This window comes from Pararge aegeria, chromosome 23 (assembly GCF_905163445.1).
Source record: "Pararge aegeria chromosome 23, ilParAegt1.1, whole genome shotgun sequence".
NCBI lineage: Eukaryota > Metazoa > Arthropoda > Insecta > Lepidoptera > Nymphalidae > Pararge > Pararge aegeria.
The window spans coordinates 7,830,640-7,854,997 of NC_053202.1; the positions used below are offsets into that span (position 1 = coordinate 7,830,640).

The following is a 24,358-nucleotide window of genomic DNA, read 5'->3' on the forward strand; positions in this document are numbered from 1 at the left end:
GTACCTACACTTTAATAGTGCATTAAGTAGTAACTAGGTACAAGTTCCAGTTAAATTGTTTAATAATGTTAGTACCGATATTATTTTATACATTAACATAAATAATAATTATTTTAGGACGTGTACATTCAAGTTTTTTGCACATTAAGTGTATTACTACAAACATATAAAAAAAACATAAGTAACATGGAATAATGTATCTAATATAATGCATAATCAGGTTCGTATATTATGTACGTTTATTTTTCGCTGAACTCCTTTTCTACATTTTGATGTATAAGTACATTTTTACAAAAGAGTGTATTTGTGTGAGTCCCTGGATGCTATAAAAGTTAGATTAATTATTTGGTCTGTTTGGCTTGAGATTTTTCAAAAGTCTATCAATCCGCATTTGGCCAACGTGGTGTACTTCGGTCTAAGCTTTTTGAGAGAGTGAGAAGGGGTTGCGCTGTAGGGGGCTGGCAATGACTCGACCTATCCGATAGTATCTAGCTATAAAAAACTACTGGTGTCCCCCCACGCGATAAGATGATCACCAATAGAGTCGGAGAGTACGTATAATTTTGGAATACCATATATCTATGCCCAGTGATCAGGCATCTATTTGATATGATAATGATTAATGATGATGAAAAACAATTTAAACGAATTTATTTTATTTAACGCGCCTACTATTTTAAAAAAGCAATTTCTCATTCTGCGAGATTTTTTTTTATGATATTATTTTTTACCAGGCGCAGAATTTAGCTCGGCTCTAACGGTTTCCTTAATATATTCTTAAATCGATTGAATAAACACTATAATTTATGTTTACAGATTCGTATTTTAACTATAGCACTATACATTTGTGTTTCAAAATGTTCGCGAGTTGAGGACATCCATACTCAGAGAGCGCTCAATGTTTCCGACTACTGTCCCAGAATTGGAGAATGTGGAGAAGGGTCGCACGTTATGTGCCTTTATAATTCGGTGAGTTCAATCACAGTATAAGAAGCTGGCGTTACCTTGCATTGCTAAAAAATTATTTTAGCAATAGAAAACTACTTTATTTGTTGGTGGCTATTATACGCTATATTACCCTGAAACTGAAATTATTTTTTTGTTCATTTGCAAATTAAGTCGGGTAATAACCGGAAAACGACAATCTTTTACACGATGAGATATTTGACAGAGTTCTAAATAAAAGTTGAAGAGCTCGATAATGCCTACAAAAAAAACCAGGAACAGCTTATGTCTAACTTTTATGTTAAAGTCATAATTTTGTACCGCATGAATTTCGAAAATCTCTGCGTATATCAAGTATTTTGTGATTAATAAGTAATCAGTTGGTAAGTTTTTTGTTATCAATACCAAAATCAAGCTCACTAAAGCTCTTATTTGCCTATGACGTCACAAGGGTGGCCATGTCACCCGGCGAGCGTTGTCGCCGAAAATATTTTGGTTTATTATAATTACTTTCACATTAGTTTTATGAATAAAACCGAAAATTAACTATTTAAAACTAAATAAAATCTAAAACGTCTTCGAAACCACCGCAGCGAGGCACAGTTCATAAGATGCTGGCAGCATTGCTACTTTGGATGGCCAAACTAATTCTTTGGCCAAGGTAACTGCCAAAGTAATAAATTTATATCAATATTTCAATAATAAGATATCTTTTGCATAGAAATTTCCGCACATCATAGGGCAATTTTGTAATGCAAATTTATAAAATACTAGCCGTTGCCCGCGACTTCGTCTGCGTCTGATTTTGTTTTTTTGAAGGGGCATTAAATTCAGTTGTACTTAGTTCTAAAAAAATTTAAAGTATTCAGTATCGCGAGTTTGCCGCTGTCCGCTGAGGAGTTCTGTACTCTATCTCCAACCACAGATCTACACAAAGTTTGGGCAAAATTAAACACATATTATAACCTCTATAGTACAATAATAATTATATAAATCGGTTATAATTTGTCGGAGTTATGGTGTAAAATCGTCAAACACTTTGATCCCCTCTCCCAAAGGAACCGAGCTTAATGACGGGATAAAAAGTATCCTATATTACTTCTAACACTTCCAAGAATATATGTACAAAGTTTCATGAGGATCGGTTTAGTAGTTTTTGCGTGAAAGCGTAACAAACAAACTTACATTGACATTTATAACATTAGTAGGGAAAGGATAGGGATAGGGATAGGGATTATCACGCTATACACTTACATAATAAGAATAATGGTCAGTGACGCTATACATTTCATAATTAAACTTACTTAGGTATTCTGTTAAATCCTAGAGTAATTTTCGTTTCGGCAAGCTAATAACTTGTTACCTACTTATTTCTTGTTGAAACTTTTATCACCTCGATTTTAAGTTTGCAAAATTAACTTTAAGAAGCGTGTAGTGATAAAGGTGTCACACTGAAACTTTAATGAGAATATCAGAGCCGGATAAGACAACGACAATTATTAAAAAAAAATATAATATGCAACGTGTAACCGAATTACGATATACTGTTGAAGGGTGCATGAGTATATTTCATAGGGAATCACCCGACACCCAGTGAAAATATTAAATCCAAAGAAACATATTTATTTTTTACATACAAGTGTTTATTAAATAAATTTTTAATTGAAACCTGTTTATGTAAATAAAAAAAAAATATTGTTTAAATCTCTATTACATTACGCTAATCTTCATTATGGAAGATCTTTGCGCTCGCTATATTAGTGCGCCCTCTGCACTAATATATATTAATTATTATATATTACTAAACCACTTTAAAATTATATACTTATTAAACCTCTTGAAGATAAAAGACCTACACTTGCATAGGTACCTAGCTTCAATTTTCCCCAGTACAATATGAGTACCTTCAAATCTTGAGCGAATAGGCATCTTCTAGGTAAGCGCGTTCCACCTTAGGCTGCATCATCACTTACCATCAGGTGTGATTGCTGTTAAGCGCTTGTCTATAAACACAAAAAAAAAACACTTAAAAGACTAGGAATTGGTTCATCACTTACCATCCGCTGTGATTGCTGTCAAGCGCTTGTCTATAAACACAAAAAAAAACACCCAAAAGACTAGGTACGAATTGGTCGCGGTTCTATACCTATCTCTTATTATCTCTTTAATTATTCGTCCAAATTAAATGCAGTATAGGGGAAAAGTCTTTTGTTTTAAATATTTGAGACAATAAGTTTACTTATTTTGATAACAATTCAAAATTTTTAATAAAATGACCAATAAGCATGTCTATGATTTTAATTATTTTTTAAATATAAAAAAACTACTTTGTGTTACGTTAAAAGTTATACATATGCTATAGCGGACTATATCTCTCTATCTCTCATCGTTAAGGCAGCGTTCGTAAGAAACTTTTTCGTTCGACCGTTTTTTCTCAGACTTACTTTGCTAATCCGACTACCAAGAAAAGTTATTTTCAGTTTTCAGGTTAACATATAGCCAATGATATTAACATAAAATATGGCTTTATATTGGTGAAATAATTTTCAAAATCGGTTCAGTACCTAGATCCAGAGATTACCGCCGACATTGTCACAAATTCACAAACTACCCCTTTTTAATATTATCTAAAGGTATAGATTAAGTAAGTGACAAGAGTCACTTGATTTTAATTTTGCATGTTATGTATCTGATTTTTTTCAGTAAAAACTATGGCAGAGGTTAACTCATAAACTATTAGCGTTTCAATTTCACAAATAAGACAGTAAATAATGTGCCTCAAAATCCTGTGAAGTAATATTTCGGTTTACATTTACAAGTTGTATAATATTCTCTTGTCTCAATAGTTGATAATATTCACTAACGAAGCTTATAGAGATGAGTAAAATAATTGGGTACTTATGATATCTTCTTTTGAAACCGGAGTAGCATTGTTATTATCTATAGCTCAGGCGTTTTTTTCTTATTTCACCAGTTCTGTATAAGCATTTTTTTATTACTTAGCGTATTATGTAAATGTTCTATAGCTTTTATAGACATCATCGTCATCAAATAAACCCATTGTTGGCCCACTACAGAGCACTGTTCTCCTCCTCCGACAATGAGAAGTGGTTAAGGCTTTAGTCCACCACGCTGGACCAGTGCGGATTGATGGACTCCACACACCTTTGAGAACATTATGTAGAATTATCTGAAATGCTGGTTTCCTCACGATGTTTTCCTTCACCGTTTTTTTTTCTCTTTATTTAAAGAGCCTAGTCACTTAATGTGACTATGTCGCTCTATTAGTTATGTACAGATATTTATTCTCTTAATCTAAAATATGCTCTAATTAATTTATATATCAGTATTGGATAGAAACAGGCGTTACTTTGCGGAAATCCATGATATATTATCAAAATTAAACTATAATTTCTTCAATCCTTATACTCCACACCAAACATTCAAGATCTGTTTGGTGTGGAGTAAAAGGATTGAAGAAATTATAAGAGGGTATATTGCCGAAGATCTGTTTGGTGTGGAGTATAAGGATTGAAGAAATTATAAATTACACCACACAGATTCTCCTGCTTTTCGCGGAGTATAGCAAATTAAGCTTAATTTTGATAATTTATATATCAGTTTTGATTCTGATCTAAGAGGAAACGCTAAAAAGCTAATTACATCTACTATACTTAAATAACGATCTAGTAAATTTATTCTGAGTTTTTCATTCCGAACACATTCCAACACAACGTGATAAATATCCTCAATTACCCCACATGTGAGGCAATTAGGACTTTCATTTTTACCAATGAGGTAGGCAAACTTATTTATTGGAACGTGTCCGGAACGAAGTCTTAACGCTGTAATTGTATCAGAGCGATTGAGATAACAATTATCAAACCAGCAGTACCTACATGGCTGGGGCTGCATCGTCTTTTCACCTTTTCGTTATCCTTTACAGGCCAGAGTCATGGGAACTGCTTGTTACGATTTTTTAACGAATGTAACAATAACACCAGAGTACGCGCAACTCATACTAAGAATTACTAACAGGTTCTCGTATATTTTTTCCTTTCTTTTTAAACATTCATTTTACAATTTTACCATTATTATTTCAACCGATGGACAAGTCTATCGTATGGACACTCCACGATTCGGTTCATACCATCAGAATTATGTTTACTTTTAATAGTTTCTTTCATTGTTTGTAAATTATTTATTAAAATCTACCTATATATATTACTAGCTGACTCCAACGCCATCTGTCGGGCTGATTTGTGATTCTAAACTATCCAGGGTACCACCCAAATGCATACCGAAAAATTCATTCAAATCGGTCCAGCCGTCTAGGAGGAGTTACACACGCACACAAGAAATATATTTATATAAAGATGAATGTTATATATTTATATAAATATTACGTATATTTATTTAAATTATCTTTGTATTTGTATCTATGCATTTTGGTATTAATGTCTATATTACAACACACTTGGCAGTATCCCGTTCTCTAGCTGTAAGTCCTATCTACAAAGGTTGCCTGTAAGAGATTGCTTGCAGCAATAAGGCCGCCTTTGCATGTCAACATTGTTTACTGTATACTCCTTACTGTTTCTTTTCCTGTCTGTCACACGTGCAATAAAGTGTTCCTTCTTCTTTTGTTTCTTTCTTCCATTGACTATGTGTAAACAGTACAATGTCAGAAGTGCTATTGATATGGTATGGCTAGTAATTTTATCATCATCATTACCACTACCGGCTCATTACAGAGCACGGATCTCCTCTCAGAATGAGAAGGGTTTAGGCCGTAGTTTACGCACGTTGAGAAGATTATGGAGAACTCTCAGGCATGCAGGTATTCTCACGATGCAGCAAGTGATTTACAAATTGCTTATATCAAAAATCTATATAACTCTGAAGAGTCTGTGCAGCATGCCGGGGATTGAACTTGGTCTCCACGAAAGGAAGGCTGAAGCCTTACCCATTACGTAATCACCGCATTTTTCATCATTATATACTAAACATAGTAAGGGGTCCAAAATTGCGCCTTGTGGAACACCCATTGAGTTAGACCCCTGAGACTTTAGGTCTTTTATGTACACTTCGTTATAAATACTTAAGGGTAGGCTTTTCATAACTCTTACAAAGCATATCCTTAAGTTTTTATAACTCTCACTGGAGATTTTCTTCATTTTATATCATATGCATACCCTGTGCATACCCTCTATGAACGCCACTGACTGATATAAGTGGCAACCAAATTAAGTGCTATGTTTAAAAGTAAAGATAGTGTAAAGATAAATGTTATTATATATTTTTCAGAATTCGAAGTAAAATTGCAAATGGCCAAGTAAAAGCTAAGAATGGTCTAACCCTGCCAAGGGGCTATGGTATGTTCAAAGTGGTATGTACATTTTCTTATTGGTTAATCGCATTAGTATATTCTCTGTACCAGCTCTGTATTTGACTAGCAGTCATTGGCATAAAGTTTGCGGTCAGCTTAATCGTATGGAACTAATAATCGTAAGGAAAAATCGTAGCCCAGGAAACCACATAAGAACATAAGGTGTAGTTTTTTATAAATCCCAACGCAATTAGGTATAATCAAGATAAACACTTATCCTAACTATATAATGCGTGTTATATTCTATGCTATCCTAGTACAAAATTTATATTTTTAAATTTTTATTTTAGGTTTGGGACGAAGAGCTGGCAACATTTGCACAAGTCTGGGCGAACCAATGTCTTCTTCGTTTGGATATGTGTAGATCCAGCAGTGAGTTATATTTATTATTCATTATGATTCATAAAAGATTTACACAAATCTCTATTAATAAATGTTACACGGAGTTTCTCACAGTAAAAAAACATATTTTAGAGAATATTTCTGCCTAAACGCTCATAGGTAGCAGCAGAGAGATTTTCATACAAATTTGCGATAAAATAAAAAAAAACCATGTATCACTGATTTTGAAGGTTATGGTAACTTTTATTATGATAAGACGAAGCTAAAGTACACAAAGTATTAGTTCATATAGATGAGAATTAGTCTTAGAATGCTACTTGCGTTCTTGAGCTTATTTTATCTTGCGCCTTCTTGAAAAAAAAAGGCAACACACTGGTCGACCCACTAACAACCTTTGTGATCTCCATGCTCGGACTATCACATGGTTGGAGAATCTTGACGTAGATTTATAACTTAATAATTTGTTGATAAAATCAATACTGACTCATTATATATAATTCAAACCGCTTATTGTTAGAAAGTGCCATACGACTGAATAAGTAAACTGGTCGGACAGTGCATCGTCACATCAACCCATTACCGGCCAACTACAGAGCACGGGTCTCCTCCTACAATGAGAAGGGCTCAGTGCGGTGGACTCCACACACCCTTGAGAAAATTATGTAAAACTCTCAGGCATGCAGGTTTCCTCACGATGTTTTCCTTCGCCAAGTTATGGCGTGCGAGCACAGTATCATCTATAATTACTTTTAATTTTGGCAAACAGCGCATAGTAATTTCTTTATCCAACCAATTATCAATCGAAATTTCCAATCATAATTCGCGTGCTGACCTTAATCGTAGTGTTTTTCAAAGATTTGTTGATATAGTTTGTCATTTAGCACAACAAGAATGGTGACTTAGAGATCATGACGAGTTAAATTTATCCTTTAGGTAATTCAAAACCCTAGGAACGCCACTGTGTATATTATGTACTACTAATAGTTAACTGTATATTTTCATTATTCCAGAGAGGTTTCCCAATGTCGGCCAAGCGCTCGGCATGACCCGGTTATCTCTGAACAATTGGATGCCAATTCACAAATCTGATTTTAACGATACCACGCTAACTAAAGAGAAGGTGAAGTATGCCCTCAAGTCGGTGATGAAGGCGTGGTGGGATATGAAGGAGACGGTCTCCGCGGAGGACGTGAATCAGTTCAACAGATCGTAATGTTTTTTTATTGCTCTACACATTAGCCCTAGCTTCCCGGCTAGCATAGACACGAAACAATTATATCCCAGGGGAAAAATGTATATTCCCCAACAGCTTTATCAATTCTCCCGGAATTGGCGCAAAGGTGGATTTAATATCCAATAAACGGGGGTAAATTTCTCCTATTGCATGTTACCGTGCTTTAGCAGACGAACACGTTAATTTTCCTTGTCAGGGATATAACCGGGGATATAATTTTTGTCTCCAGCACAGCTAGCATGGGCAGGAGACAATTATATCCCCGGGGAAAGGATAAAAATTTACCTTCCCCCACAGCTTTATCAACTCTCCTAGCATTGGCGCACAGGTGGATTTAATATCCAATAAATATATGTGTAATAATAAACAGGGGTAAAAAGGAAAAAGTATCTAAATACTTGGACCTTGCTAGCTGAAAAGGAAAAAGTATCTAAATACTTGGACCTTGCTCACGAGATTACCGCCATGTGGAATGTTGAGTCGACCGTTGTTGTTCCGATCGTCGTTTCAGTCAATGGTCTTCTCGCGAAAAGCTTCGACCAGCATCTCAAGAAGCTTTCGCTTGGTTGTTGGATCAAGGGTCGGATACAGAAGGCAGTAGTCCTTGAAACGGCGCGTATTGTGAGGAGGTTTCTCACTCTGGAGCATTGACCACCGGTTGCTTGGGCATTCAAAAGCCCCGCAAGCGGAGGGTGGAAGTTTTTTTTTTTAAATTTTTTAATAGTGTTTTTTAATTTATTCTTAAGTATTGTTAATAATTAAAAAAAAAAAAGAAAAATAATAAATGATAGAATATAACAGGCGTAAACTTCTCCTACATCATGTTCCCGCAGCACTACACATATTTTATTTGGATATTATTTCCACTTGTGCGCCAGTGCTCTGAGAGTTAATAAAGCTGTGGGAGAAGATAAATTTTTATTCTTTCCCCCGGGGATATAATTGTCTCCTGCCCATGCTTGCCGTGCTGGAGATAAATTATATCCCCTTTGATGGGAATAAACTGTGCTTCACTTTATTTAATTTAGTTTTATTTATCTATTTAATTAACCGTAACGTCACTAGGGTCTCAGCTGAAAATCAGCGGCCAGTGTACCTAAAATGCATGGCAAATGCTGAGCTGTACACCCTTTCTGTCTGGTGTTACACACAGACATTCTGTTTCTATATTATTTGTAAGATATACGGTTTGTAAACACTTAACATGAATAAATGTATTTTCTTTCTATCTTATGTTATGTTACTTAGTTTCATAGCATTGTAGTGATGTGGAAGGACTCTGGTGCGATGCCAGAGCAATTTAGAAATCGCCCGTTATCACCCGTTTATATAAAGATTTTCAAAAAATAAAAATAAATTTAATTATTATTTGTAACCTTAAAACAGGTGGAATAGTTCTTATAAAAGAAAATAACTCAAAATAACCCGTGTACCAAAATGAAACTAAATAAAATATAAAGCGTCTTCGAAACCACTGCTTTGTGGCATAGTACCAAAGATGCTGGCAGCATTGCCCTTTTGTCCACCAATCCGCACTGGACCAGCGTGGTGGACTACGTCCTTAACCCCTTCTCACTGTGGGAGGAGTCCCGTTCTCTGTAGTAGGCCAGTAAAATAATTAATTAATAAAAATAAATTAATTTTAATTTATATTTTTACAGGGGCCCCTCAATCCTACGAAATAAATTTTTGAATTTGGTTCACGGACCACTCACACATATGGGCTGCGGTATATCTGTTTATAAAGAATACGCGTACAAGGACAATTTGGCTGAACTATTTTTTAATGTAGAGTATTTTTTTTTTTTCTATTAGTTATATAAGCGGGGATAGCGCTTGGGCAGGAGCTCGACTTCCCTTTCGGGGGGCCGAGTTCGAATCCCAGCACGCACCTCTAACTTTTCTAAGTTCAAATATATCACTTGCTTCAACGGTGAAGGAACACATCGTGAGGAAACATGCATGCCTGAGAGTTCCATATAATGTTCTCAAAAGTCCTCAAAACCGCAATGGGCCAGCGTGGTGGACTACCCCCTTCTTATTATGGGAGGAGACCGGTGCTCTGTAGTGGGCCGGCAAAGGGTTTATGTGACAATGATGATGATAAGTAGAAGTATTCAAAAACATTATTAAAGTCTTTTTTCGCCCACCAACTTGCACTTGATTAACACTTCAGTGCTGAAGAAAGTCTGCCAGTGCTATTGTACTTAAGTAAATAAATAAGTATATAATGTTAGTAAATTATATAAGAAAATAATGTAAATAATGTATCTAAGGAAATAATGTACTTCAGTAAATAAATGAGTATATAATATAAGTCAATTATGTAAGTAAATAATGTACTTAAGGAAATAAGTAAGTATATAATATAAGTAAATAATGTACTTAAGTAAATAAATAAGTATATAATGCAAGATAATTATATAAGTAAATAATAAACTTAAGTATATAATGTACGTAAGTAAATAAAAAAGTGTACAATGTTACTAAATAATGAACTTAAGTAAATAAATAATTTAATAAGTAAATAATATGTGTAAGTAAATAAATAAGTATATAATGTAAGTAAATTATATGAGTAAATAATGTAAATAAGTAAATAATGTATTTAAGTATATAATGTATGTAAGTTAATAAAAAAGTATATAATAGTAAATTATTTGATTAAATAATGTAAATAAGTAAATAAATAAGTTAATAAGTAAATAATATATGTAAGTATAAAATATACGAAAGTAATAATGTACTGAAGTAAATAAATAAGTTAAAAAGTAAATAATGTACGTAAGTATATAATGTAAATAAGTAAATAATGTGCTTTACTATATAATGTAATTAAGTTAATTATGAAAATAAGTATGTATTTAAGTAAATAATGTATTTAAGGAAATAAATAGGTATATAATATAAGATAATTAATAATATAAAACGAGGCGCGGGGATCCGCGGGAAACAAGCGGCCCAGAATTGTGGAGTTTGGAACGCCCTACAAAAGATCTATTAATAACTAAAATAAAATCATTTCATTTCGGGGATTAAAATAAAATGAATATAAAAGACTCAGATTTAATAAATAAATAAATTAAATTAATTAATTATAATCTAGGTGCAGCAGTGGACGTGAATCTGTTGAAGTGACGATAATGATGAATGTTGCTGATATTGGCATTAATTTTGTGCTGCAGAAGGAAGAGGGCATACTCTGATTTTTAATATTAACTAGCTGTTGCCCGCGACTTCGTCTGCGTTTGATTTTGTTTTTAAAGTATTCAGTATCGTTAAGCCTTAAATGAGTATAGTAGTATATATATGTATCACATGTCAATTAATTAAAGACAAATAATTTGCAATAAAATAAAATTGCGACTATAATTATTAAAGATCTAAGCTATCCTATCTCTTAAGTTGGACCAGACTGCTCACGGTGTGCCAATTTAATTTAAAATCGGTTAAGTAGTTTAGGAGTCCATCGCGGACAAACATCGTGACAGGAGATTTATATATATTAAGAAGATACATGATACGTTAATAATTCCAGTGCATTCAAATTGTCTGCAATTTCTCATCGCGTCCCAAGTACGGAGAGCCAATTTATACCGTAGAACCACCCACTAAACCCGGTTACACGATCCGCTGCGGATGTCCCGTGGGATTCGACGAAGATGAGACTTGTCTGTGCTATGAAACTGGCAGGAAGATACGTAAGCATTACATTTTTGCTCCAAATAAACCGGGAAACGGTCATGGAGCAATAAATTTTCAATAATAAGTTTATGGTAACGAGGGGGAAAGTTTATTTCATTATTTTATTTTTTGTTTCAACTATTATTGAAAAATTATTGCCTTAGAAGTTGACTAATCAACCCCAGGATAAAACAGATTTTCCACACTGATAAATGATTATTAGAATATCAGTCATAGTAGAATAGTGAACAAGTAGTGCAATAAGATATGAGTTTTTACGTAGATAAAAGTAGTTATGCGTTTATTGCAGATTCCAGTCAAGCATTTTTATTCTACTACAAGTAAGCCCTTGACTGCAATCTCAATTGGTGAGTGATGATGCAGTCTAAGATGGTAGCGGGCTAACCTGTTAGGGAGTATGATAGTCATACCCCTAATCGGTTACGCGACATCGCGCCGGAACACTAAATCGCTTAGTGGCACGTCTTTGTCAAATTCAAATTCAAATTCAAATTCATTTATTTCAAGTAGGCCTACTTTATAAGCACTTTTGAAACGTCAAGTATGTATGTTTGTGTGACTCTACCACAAGTTCGGAAAGCAAATTCTACCGAGAAGAGCCGGCAAGAAACTCAGTAGTTGCTCTTTTCCAACATCAACATTTACAATCATTTTGCTATCTTGCGGGAGATGAGAGCGAGGCTGGCTGCTTCCATTCTATCTTGTCGTTGAGGAATTCATCAAATGTATAGTAACCTCGCTGTACTAGATGCGTTTTTACACATTTTTTAAATGTATGCATTGGTAGGTCAAGAATTTGTCGGTAGCAAAGTTGCACGTCTAGGTCCACCAGACCAGACCAGAGAAAATTCATAAATTATAAGCTCCCAAATTGCCCCTGCCGGAAATCGAACCCGACACGGAGGTTAGCTAGCTGTGAAAAAAAAAACTTTTTGTTCATCACAGTTATAATATTTTTAGCATATTCATGCAAGGACAAAGATCAATGCAAGCCTTCTGTGGTCGTCTTGCCAATTTTTACCATCGAGGATACTACCACTTCGAAAGTTGGGTAAGTCAAGTTTATGGTTTTTTTTATCTATGTTTTTTATAATATGAGGTGTGCGTATATTGTGAATTTACTACAAATTTAAATTCAAATTTCAAATTCAAATCGTTTATTTGCAGATTGGTTTCATATTGTTGGTAGATAAAATATAGGGACAAACAATTTGCCTAAGATGGCATGCAAAAAAAATATATAACTAGAGGTGCCCTGCGACTTCGCCCGCATAATTTTGGCAGGCAGCGTACTGCTACATAGTCTACACCTATAGTCATTTATGAGATTTGAGTTTTTTTTTACAAACATTTTTTTATCTTACGTAATTTTTTTTTTCAATGAAAAGTATACTATATTATTTCTAATACCTCTAAGAATATCTATAAAAAGTTTCACGAAGATCGGTTTATTAGTTTTCGCGTGAAAGCGTAACAAACAAACTTACATTCACATTTATAATATTGTTAGGGATTCCTACTTACTATAATAATACTATGTTAAATCAATCGACATTATTAAAATAAGAATCAAATTTAATACTGATATCAAAATTACAAATATCTTATCTATTATTTTTCATGTCAAATTATAATATCACTGTAAATGTCAAACTATACTATTGTGTCTGTTAAATATTCTTGGATGATATAATTATATTTCCCAATAAGCAATTTTATAATCTTATCTTTAAAATCTACAAGATTTACGAGTTTGTTTCGGTTGGCTGGCGACGCTGGCAATGTGTTGTATATTTTATGCGCCATAATGAAAATACTATTCCCAAATAACGCTGTGGAATGTGGCTTATACAATAATTTATTTTGCGTTCGCTATCACTATATGTAAACAAGTGATTGTTCTTTTTGATAAATACCAGAACTTCATAAATATACAAACTATCTATTTATCCTTCCTTAATATTATAAATAATTCTAACCATTTTTACTTCCTTATTAATGACGCGTGGTGACGGTAAAAATTCAAAATTAAAATTCAAAATTCATTTATTTCAAGTAGGCCTAATACAAGCACTTTTGAAACGTCAAGTATGTCCGTGTCTAGTGACTCTACCACCGGTTCAGAAGGCAGATTCTACCGAGAAAAAGCCGGCAAGAAACTCAGCAGTTGCTCTTTTCCAACATCAAAAATTTTCATTTTACATTTTAACATTCATTTTTCTATCTTGTGAGAGATGAAAGCGGAGCCGGATGCTTCCAAGCAACCTTGTCATTAAGAAACTCATCAATTGTATAATAACCTCGCTGTAATAAATGTGTTTTAACACATTCGTTAAACTTATGCATTGGTAGGTCCAAAATTACCTTAGGAATCATATCATAAAAGCGTATACTCAATTCCACAAATGACTTCTGCACCTTTCGCAGACGATATGCAGATGCCACCATTTATGACCATTTCTTGTAAGTCGACTGTTTATATCCACTTTTTGTTTAGATTAGGATACAGTTGTCACCACCCCTTCTCCCGCGGGTGTAGTACGAGGCGACTAAGGAATATACCGGAGGACGGAGGAAGCAGGGCACTCCGCTCTCATCTCTCACAAAACAGAAAATTTCTAAAGATTGTTAAACTTTAAAATGATGTTGGAAAAGAGCAATCTGCTGTGTTTCTTGCCGGCTCTTCTCAGTGGAATCTGCCTTCCGAACCGGTGGTAGAGTCACTACAAACAGACTAACTTGACGTTTCAAAAGTGCTTATTAATTAGGCCTACTTGAAATAAATGAATTTTGAATTTGAATTTGAATTCGGGCAGCAGTCCTCTGTGCCACTACTACCACCAAACCGTCTGCCCAGCATAGTGATTATGGGCCTTTGTTAGAACCCTACCGTTGGGAGGGGTCTAAAGTCCAGCAGTGGACTTTTGTGGGCTATGATGAATATTATAAATGCGGATGCGTGCTTATTTGTTTCTTTGTTTGACCTTTCTTCATGCACTAACTAACCATCAAAAATACAACTTTTTTTGGCATAGTTGAAAAGATGGAGTCAGTGGCATGCACAGGGCCAGGGTATGCATAAAGCGGATATATAGCATAAAAAAGAATAAATCCGCTCCAATATAAAATCGTTTGGGTATGCAGTGCCTTTGTGCATGTATGATGTGCACGACACTGGATGGAGTGTAACATAGGGGTCCTTCTATCCCAAGAAATCTGTTCCCACGTGATTTGTAAAAAAACCTTAATAAACGGGGACAGAAAGCGGGGAACTAGCTAGTATTAGAAAATAACGGTAGAACAAGATAATAACGACGCTTGCAATAGACGTTTATTTCACTTCCAAATTTAAAACACAAATGATCCCCTTACATTCGAGCTCCGCCTTTTTATATCGTTGAATGATAAAAGTATGTTTTTATTGTATAAATAATATTAATAAATCATATTATTAAGTTTATCAATTAAATATCACTTTTACAGAGCCATTAAAATATATCTATAACATTTAAAAATAGAACACGTATTTGAAACAATATCCTGTATTGAAATTCAAGTAAATACAATATTATTATAATTTAGGGAATAATTAAGTTATTTATTATAACTAATTTACACAGTTTCCTATACTAGTAATATTATAAATGCCGAAATGTGCATGTTTGTTTGTATATCATTTTGATAGCAATGTACATTGGTAATCACCACATCGATTTTGATCGCAAAATTTTTACAGAGCATTGAATATTCAAATTTTCAAATCCTACGGAATTCATAAAATGAATAACAACTTTTCAAAATTTTCATTTTTTAGAAGCAACAGCAGTATTTTGAGGGAAACGAGGAACGACTTATTCGATAACTTCGATACAGTGAATAAGGTAAGTAAAGTACATACGTAGAGGCTTTATAGTATCAAAATACTTTTTAATATTAGATGCACCTTTTCAAACCCCCGACGCAAAAACGACGGGCAGTTATAAGTTTGATGTGTCTTGTGTGTCAGTGTGTGTGTGTGTGGCATGGTAGCTCCCGAACAGTTGAACCGATATTGATTTGCTTTTTTTTGACGTGACAACGTCTTATAAATTGGTTTGCCGGGTGACACTTCAAGAAACTGCGTTACGCTCCGCTCACGTTATGCGCTCACAATGAGAGCGAGTGAGAGGCACGCGTCCCTTCCACTCGGGCATGGTTAGCCCGCCTAAGAGCGAGAGAGACAGACATAAAAAGTGAAAGGCACGCGTCCCTTTGTAGTAAACGCTGTTTCATTGTACGCAAATGTATTGCAAGTTATTGTATGTATATTTGTATATAAATACGTATGTATGTGTAAAGGTAAAAATAAAATTTTGTTAATATGAAATTCAGTGCGAGATTCTTTGTATAAATTAATGTTTTAAATATAATTCTTTGTATAAATAAATGTTTTAAATTGTTACTATTATTTCATCCTTCTTCCTACTATACGAATGAATATTCACATTAAAATTATTTTACCACTCAAAGTCGTTGTCACGTAAAACTTTCGCCCGTATACCGACTTTACAGGCAACCAATTTTTTAATTGAAACATGTTTATTATAAATAAAAAAAAAATTATTGTTTAAATCTCGATTACATTACGCTAATCTTCATTATGGATTATAAATACCAAAAAATTATTGTTTAAATTTCGATTACATTACGCTAATCTTCATTATGAAAGATTTTTTTGTTTGAAAAGTTAACTAGTCGGCAGTGTTGTTAGCGATGTTTGATGAAAATCGGTCCGAGATGGCCGACTCCATAAAATGGCGGATTACATATTATTTATGGCTTGACTATTAGAATAACATACATAATGACAAACTTCAAATCCAAATAACCGCAACCACAAAGAGGCGAATTACATTTTTTTCACATTTCTCTTAATATGGCTTTTTACGTTCGCACTATTTCTATTATTTTGTGTCGGAGGGTTATTAAATTTTTCATTCAATTGTTATACAGGGTTGTGCATAACGGTATTATAGGTTTGTTATGCATGTTTACTTACTTATTTCCTTGTTACATTTTTCAGCGGATACCGTTAAATAATTACAATGATATTTTCAACAACATACAAGCCATGGACTATGAAAGGTACTAATGAACTTTTCAGTAATGTTTATTCTTTTTATCTGAGGCAATCAATAAATCCCTTTTATTATTTCAGCGATTTATCCAGAAGATTCCCAACTGATGGAGACACTCGATATATTATTAAGGAACCCAAAATTACACATACTGACAATACTACGAAATCACCATATCGCTTGGCCGGTGTTACATATGCCAGAGTGAGTAGTACCCAAATATTAAGGAATTTTGTCGTAATCAAGTGTTTATCACTTAACTTTCTTATAATACTATAGTTGATTCTAGTATTGTGGCTAATTTATCCTGGCGGAAAATGCAGTATTTCAAATTAAAAAATTACGTTTTGATTACAGAGACACTTTTCAAGACAAAAGCAAAGCATATTTTCGAAGGCTGAAATATTTGAGTTACCAATTAAAAAAAGGAAACAAGTGACTATGAATATTGTCCATAAAATCAAAGACAAAGGATTTAAAAAGGATGTAGCGCCTAGAAAAGACTTTACTAAAGTGCAAAAACTTGTTTCTAATTATTTAGACAAAAAGAGAAGCGGAAAACAGTTGAACCCAGCCTCTGATAGCGATGGCTATATATCTCGTGGACCAGTCACAGTCACTAATTATAATAGCAAAACGCTTCAAAGAAGTAAAGAAAATAAAAACGATGTTTTAAAATATGAAAATCAAAAGGATACTTTCATAAATAATTTGAGTATAACAAATCATCCATTAAAACACTCTCGCATAAACCCACCAGGAGAAGATGATATAAAACTCATGACCATCTTAGATAACCTAGAAGAAGAAGTAAAAAACATGGAATTGAATTCAAATGAAAAAGTACTGTTTGATGAAAAAATCCGTAAAATATATGGAGCTCTAATAGGTAAACCCAATTTAGTGCACCAAGAGTTTAAGTTATTGAGTAAAGATTCAATGAATGAATCGATTACTAGTGACATTAATTTTAAGAATTTACCAGAAGTTGATAGGTTCAATGCAGATAAATACAATACAGTGGCCAACTATAAAAATAAAATGGAACGAAATTATGGGAAGAATGCAAAAAGTATGTTTATTGGCGGTAATGAAAATTTTGAAGACAGAAAACTCCGAAATATACACGACCTTAGAGAAAAATTTAATCATGGAAATCTTCATTCAAGAAATGATGGGTACGAATACTATCCACTAGGTAGTGAAAGAAGAAGATATTATCACCAAAAGTTAGTAAATTTACAGAAAAGAATTAATAATATTAAAAGAAGTCATCACACGAAACATGTAAGACTAAAAATATTTTACCTCTTATCTACTATAAATATTTCTAGCTTGATTACTTGCTTATGATTTCAGTTTTTGTGGAATTAATGTTTTTTTTATGGTGCTAGTAGACCGATTTTGAATAAAGTTTGTGAAGAATTTAAGTTTCTTTTGAACATGCAAAACAAAGCACTCTTACGAGACAATTATTCAATAAAATCTATTGATGAATCAGTTGATTATATGATTAACAATAAAAATTGTCTTCAATTCAAATAGATAATATCCTTCACTCTTTGTAGCATCGTTTATAGTTTTTTAATACTTTAATGTGATGATGATAAAAATATTTTTGGAAACTCGAAATGTTTTAAGAGTCATGTAAAACCTTAGTATGCAGAGTGTGTTTTGGAAGATATGTTTGGTCTGGAGTGTAAAGATTTAAGAAACTGTAATATGTACTCTTTACAGACTCGCTTAGTTTTCGTGGATTATAACATCAAATTAATATTTAACTTCATTGCGAAGTATAGTAACTGTAGCTCCTATCCAATACGAAGGTTTGGATGGATTTTTGTTACTTGAGATCGCCAGTAGGTACAGCTGTGCTACTTTTTGGAAAGTGTCATTTCCGATTTATATGCATCTATTACGTCCATTAAGCCTTACACATTAAGTCTAGGCCTTTTATGTTATAGGTGTCCGAGGATCGTGACATTAGACATGTTCGTCCAACGAAGCAAGAAAAACACCAACGTCGCAGACCGAACGATCACGTCAATACGTACTACATGCCAGATCGGGCGAGATTTCTTCACGGCTTTTGAATACCAGAATAATTTTCTTCACGATTCCGTTCAAGATGCATTTATAAAATAAATATAAATATATTACGACAATACACACATCGCCATATAGCCCCAAAGTAAGCGTAGCTTGTGTTATGGGTACCTACTTAGATAACTAACGAATAATTTTATGTTTAATATACATACATTCTTATAATATACATACAAACACCCGGAGAGTGAAAAACATTCATGTTTATCACAGAAACATTTTCCAGTTGTGGGTATCAAACCAACGGCCTTGGACTCAGAAGCCAGGGTCACTACCCACTGCGCCAAACTGCCTTCATTTCATTAATTTCAAAAATTTCATAATATTTTTTAAGCGTCAAGTTTGACTGTTATGACTGTACACATGGTTTCAGAAGGCATATAAATAAAGTCAATAAATTTTTTATTTCAAATTCGTTTTATTCAATGAAGCCTCTTAAAGCTCTTTTGAGAATTCAATAAAACTAATAACTATTGATATGTTACTTGTCTTTAATTTAGCTTTATTTAATTTTTAGTTTAATTTAGCATTAAAGCGTATCTATTAGTTTTTTATCTATTGTTTATATCTTATTTATCAGATTCTGTAAACAATCTTTTCATAACCAACACTTCACGTGGTAGAATATGGTATAAACTCTTCTCGTTCTGAGAGGAGACCCGTGCCGTATACAAAGTCCGTATTGGTTGATGCTGATTTGCTGCTTTAAACACAAATAGAAACACAATCTTCGGCTGTAGAAATTTTAACTAATGATTTCCTTATGTACTTATGCAGTAAAACAGATTAAGCAGAAAACCAGCTAAAACAATAAATCCACAAACCTCGTTGTGGCTAATTAAGGCAAGTCGCAAAAACTTCCAAACACGAAGCTGTTAAACGCTGATAAGATAGCGTGTAGTATTTTTGTAGAATCCTATTTCCTTTCTTTATTTCAATTGTGTTTTTTTATTGTTACTTTGTCTTTGGTATACAATAAAGTAATAATAATAATAAATATACTAAGACAATATACACATCGCCATCTAGCCCCAAAGTAAGCTTTGCTTGTGTTATGGGAACTAAGATGACTGATGAATATTTTTATGAAAAAAATACATACAAACTTATAATATACATATAAACACCAAAAGTGTAATCAAATCAAAAGTGTATTTGATTTGATTTGAATCACGTTGGATAGATTTTGTTTCTATCTCTATCAAGAGATCGCAACGTTTTTTTTTTATTTATTGGCGATAAAATTATTAAAGAAACAAAAACCGGACGCTGCTAGATTTAATATGGTATCGTATATATAGTGCACTATTGACCCGAGATTTTGTTTCTAGAAAACGAGTTTACGATCGTCTATACATATATCATATCTACTAAAGGTGAAGAACCTGAGGGGTTTCCTAGTATAATCAAACAATAAATATTTGCAGGCGCCTTACATTTTAGTCACATTATAATCCTGTGACAATAGAATTAAGTTGATGATATCCGTGAAGTAGGTAGGTTGGCGGTAAATAAGATTTGTTCCAGTTTTCACGGTATAAAAACGCTTGTGTTCTTTTGGTTTATATACTTGAAAGCGAGTTGAACTGTCTGATAGTAAAATGAATTTCAAGAAAATAATTTTCTTTGTCGTCGCTGTGATTTCTGTGATGCTGTGCACTGTCAACGCAGAACCTAGCCCTAGGTGGAAGGGCTTCAAGAAATTTGTAAGTTTTTATTTTACTAGAGGTTGTTTCATTGTCGTCATAATCAACAGCTTATATTATGCCCCCCTGGTATCATAGGCCTGTCTTATATATTAAACATTTAGATCTTTGACTTAACACACGGTTCCAATGTGGATTGGCTGGCTGTTCTGTTTTTTCCCCCTTAATAATTCTAAAAGAAAAATATATATCCCACTCTATCCCTGCCCACTCTTTGATTTCAGCCACGTACTTATATTACTTACTAGCTGTTGCCCGCGACTTCGTCTGCGTCATCAAATTTAGTAGTTGATCTAAAAAAAATTAAATTATTTAGTATCGCTAAGCCTTAAATGAGGGGTTTGCTGCTGTCCGCTGAGGAGTTCTGTCCTCTATCTCCAACCACAGTTCGGGCAAAATTAAACACATATTATAATCTCTATAGTACAAAAATAATTATTTAAATCGGTCATAAATTGTCGGAGTTATGGTGTAAAATCGTCAAACACTCATCCCCTCTCCCAATGGAACTGAGCTAAATGTCGGGATACAAAGTATCCTATACTACTTCTAACGCTTCCAAGAATATGTGTACAAAGTTTCATGAGGATCAGTTAAGTAGTTTTTGCGTGAAAGCGCAAACAAACTTACATTGACATTTATAATATTGGTAGGATAGGATAGGATAGGAATTACATACTTACGAGTATATTAGATCGCTTTTAAGCGAAAATGCCGACTTTTGTATTCTACTCCAGTCTTTGTGTTTCTCTCTATTCGTCCTTTATATTCCAAACTGTGTAGTGATTTACAAATGAAGAGTTTAAATAACATAAAAGAAATAATACTTTCACCCTGTTGTGCTGAAATCAGAATAAATATATACTACGACAATACACACATCGCCATCTAGCCCCAAAGTAAGTGTAGCTTGTGTTATGGGTACTTAGTATATACTTTTAATGAATAATATACATAAATAGTTATAATTTAAATATAAACACCCAGCACTTGAAAACAGTCATGTTCATCACACAAACAATTTAAAGTTGTGGGAATCGAACCCACGACCTTGGACTCAAAAAGCAGGGACGCTGCCCACTGCGCTAATCGGCTGTGTATAGAAGATGTAACACTATAGATAGTAACAGGTATACAAAGCTAGGAATAAAATTAAAAAAAAAAGCTTTTACTGTTTGTACTGTCACACACTTCTCTACCAACTAACACTCATTTGTGTTATTAGTAGGTTTTTAGGAATAAAATTTGAATGTGTTTTATTCCAAGTTTCATCAAAATGTACTCATCCAAAACTTCTCAAATCGGTTTGGTCGGTTTGGAACTGAGATATGAGCTAGTCATAGAAAGCAGCGAAAACTGAGTTGTACGACTTTTTTGTGGCGTTTATGTTTTAAACTCTGGGTCCCTATTATTCTGGGTAAAACCGCAAGAAAAAGCTAGTAAATACAAAAAAAAATACGACCTTAAAGTATCACATAAATAATGTTACTTTTACTTACAGGAAAAATTTGGCCGCAACATTCGCAATGGAATTATAAAGGCGGGCCCAGCGGTGGGAGTGGTGGGCCAAGCCGCTACTATCGCTAAAGGATAACTTTAATTTTTTTTATTTTAAACTATTATTAAGTATTCAGTTATATTTTATCAATAAATGTTTTGTAATATATTTTGTCTCATTTTTTATACAACGTGTAAATGAAAACCGAAATATTATTCCACAGGCGTTAGAGGTACTTTTTGCACTGGTTCTGAGACTCATCTGTGAGACCGAAAACCTAATAGTTTTTGAGTAAATCACTGCCGATGCTGCCACATCAGATGCAAAGTTAAAATCAAGTGACTCCTGTCACTTTATAGTACCACGACGTGTAGCATAGGTACTATGCGCGTGTCGGTATTTTATCTTCAATAGGGTTGTCATAAGTAAACACTTATCATCATATCATATCAACCGATAGACGTCCACTGCTGGACATAGGTCTTTGTAGGGAGTTCCAAATTCCACGGTTTTTTACCGCTTGAATCCAGCGACGCGCATAATGTCGTCGGTCCACCTCGTCGGGGGTCGACCAACGGTGCGTTTACCAGTGCGGGGCTGCCATTCCAGCACCTCGGGACACCAACGTCCCTACGAACTATGTGCACACTTAGTAAACACTTAGAATGATTTGATGAAAAATAAATATGTTTTTTTGACGTGACAACGTCTTATAAATTGGTTTGCCGGGTGACACTTCAAGAAACTGCGTTACGCTCCGCTCACGTTATGCGCTCACAATGAGAGCGAGTGAGAGGCACGCTTCCCTTCCACTCGGGCATGGTTAGCCCGCCTAAGAGCGAGAGAGACAGACATAAAAAGTGAAAGGCACGCGTCCCTTTGTAGTAAACGCTGTTTCATTGTACGCAAATGTATTGCAAGTTATTGTATGTATATTTGTATATAAATACGTATGTATGTGTAAAGGTAAAAATAAAATTTCGTTAATATGAAATTCAGTGCGAGATTCTTTGTATAAATTAATGTTTTAAATATAATTCTTTGTATAAATAAATGTTTTAAATTGTTACTATTATTTCATCCTTCTTCCTACTATACGAATGAATATTCACATTAAAATTATTTTACCACTCAAAGTCGTTGTCACGTAAAACTTTCGCCCGTATACCGACTTTACAGGCAACCAATTTTTTTTATTTAATTTTTTTATGAAATATACTTATGCATCTTTCAATATTATTTCGTAATTCTGTTGAACGTTGTATAGTTATAATTGACTTACCATGCAGGCTATACATAGCCTAAAAAACTTCCCTATCCATATCCCTACTAATGTTATAAATGTGAATGTAAGTTTGTTGGCTACGCTACGAAAACTACCCACTGAACCGATCTTTGTGAAACTTTTTACACATATTCTTGGAGGTATTAGAAATAATATATGTCGCCGCGGATATACCAAGGCGTGAAATTTACATCTAGACGTAAACAAATTAGCTCATAGGTCTTGATAGTTTTATTGTAATATGGTTATCCAAAACTGCTTCTTTATTATAACCTTACTTTACCAACCATTTAATATAAACTTGGGCAACAATTAATGATTTAAACGTAGAATGTTGTTGCAATGATTTGGACTTAAATAGTTTTAATTTCTACTAAAACAAACTAGCTACAAAAAGTATTTATGAATTGTTAATGGATGACATTTTGACGCAGGAAATAAATTATTAAGTTTGCATTTTGGTTAATATTATTTCTGAGAGGTTTTAGACCTCCGTAAAATCGTTTCATATTTTAAAATTAATAACTGCATTGTAATTTAAATTATTACGCAACTTAGAAAACATTGTAAAAATAAATGAGTGCAATAACGAAGCAACTTTGTCGCCTCTGAGTTACGAGAGTGGGGATTCGTGACACGTGCACCCGCTTATTTAAGACCGAACGCGGCGGAGCTCAGACACCTTTTGTGTCGAGCGCTCGAGCGGTGAGGTCTTTCATTTCTATTTTTGTGCGATTATTTTTTTAATAATTTTACTTGATTTTTGATTGTTTGTTAAATTATTCATTTCGAGATTAACTAAAACTATAAATCAAATATTAATTGCTTTGTCTTTTTTATTTACAGTCAAATTAAAATTACCCTGTTAGATTTAGAATTCATCGAAGTAATAAAATTAGGTTAAGATTAATAAGTCATTTCACTCGATTTTTATTATTTTATTTGTGATTAAAAAAGAATAAAGACAACATGGCCGATGGCTCTAAAGGAGTCAGCGGTCATGACCTTTTTAAAAATTCTGATTCTAATCA

The 24,358-nt window shown here is 33.7% G+C and overlaps 1 protein-coding gene across 1 annotated transcript; it reads left to right on the forward strand.

The window, feature by feature from the left end:
• Nucleotides 1-18,908, forward strand: LOC120634250. Its single transcript, XM_039904727.1, has 15 exons — nucleotides 1-37; nucleotides 118-220; nucleotides 817-969; nucleotides 4,892-4,983; nucleotides 6,253-6,334; nucleotides 6,625-6,706; nucleotides 7,687-7,885; nucleotides 9,572-9,698; nucleotides 11,449-11,611; nucleotides 12,576-12,666; nucleotides 15,430-15,496; nucleotides 16,678-16,739; nucleotides 16,813-16,936; nucleotides 17,090-18,019; nucleotides 18,697-18,908. The coding sequence occupies exons 2-15, from the start codon at nucleotides 209-211 to the stop codon at nucleotides 18,823-18,825; spliced, it is 2,313 nt and encodes a 770-aa protein (XP_039760661.1). The 5' UTR covers nucleotides 1-37; nucleotides 118-208; the 3' UTR covers nucleotides 18,826-18,908.
• The last annotated feature ends 5,450 nt before the right edge of the window (nucleotides 18,909-24,358 follow it).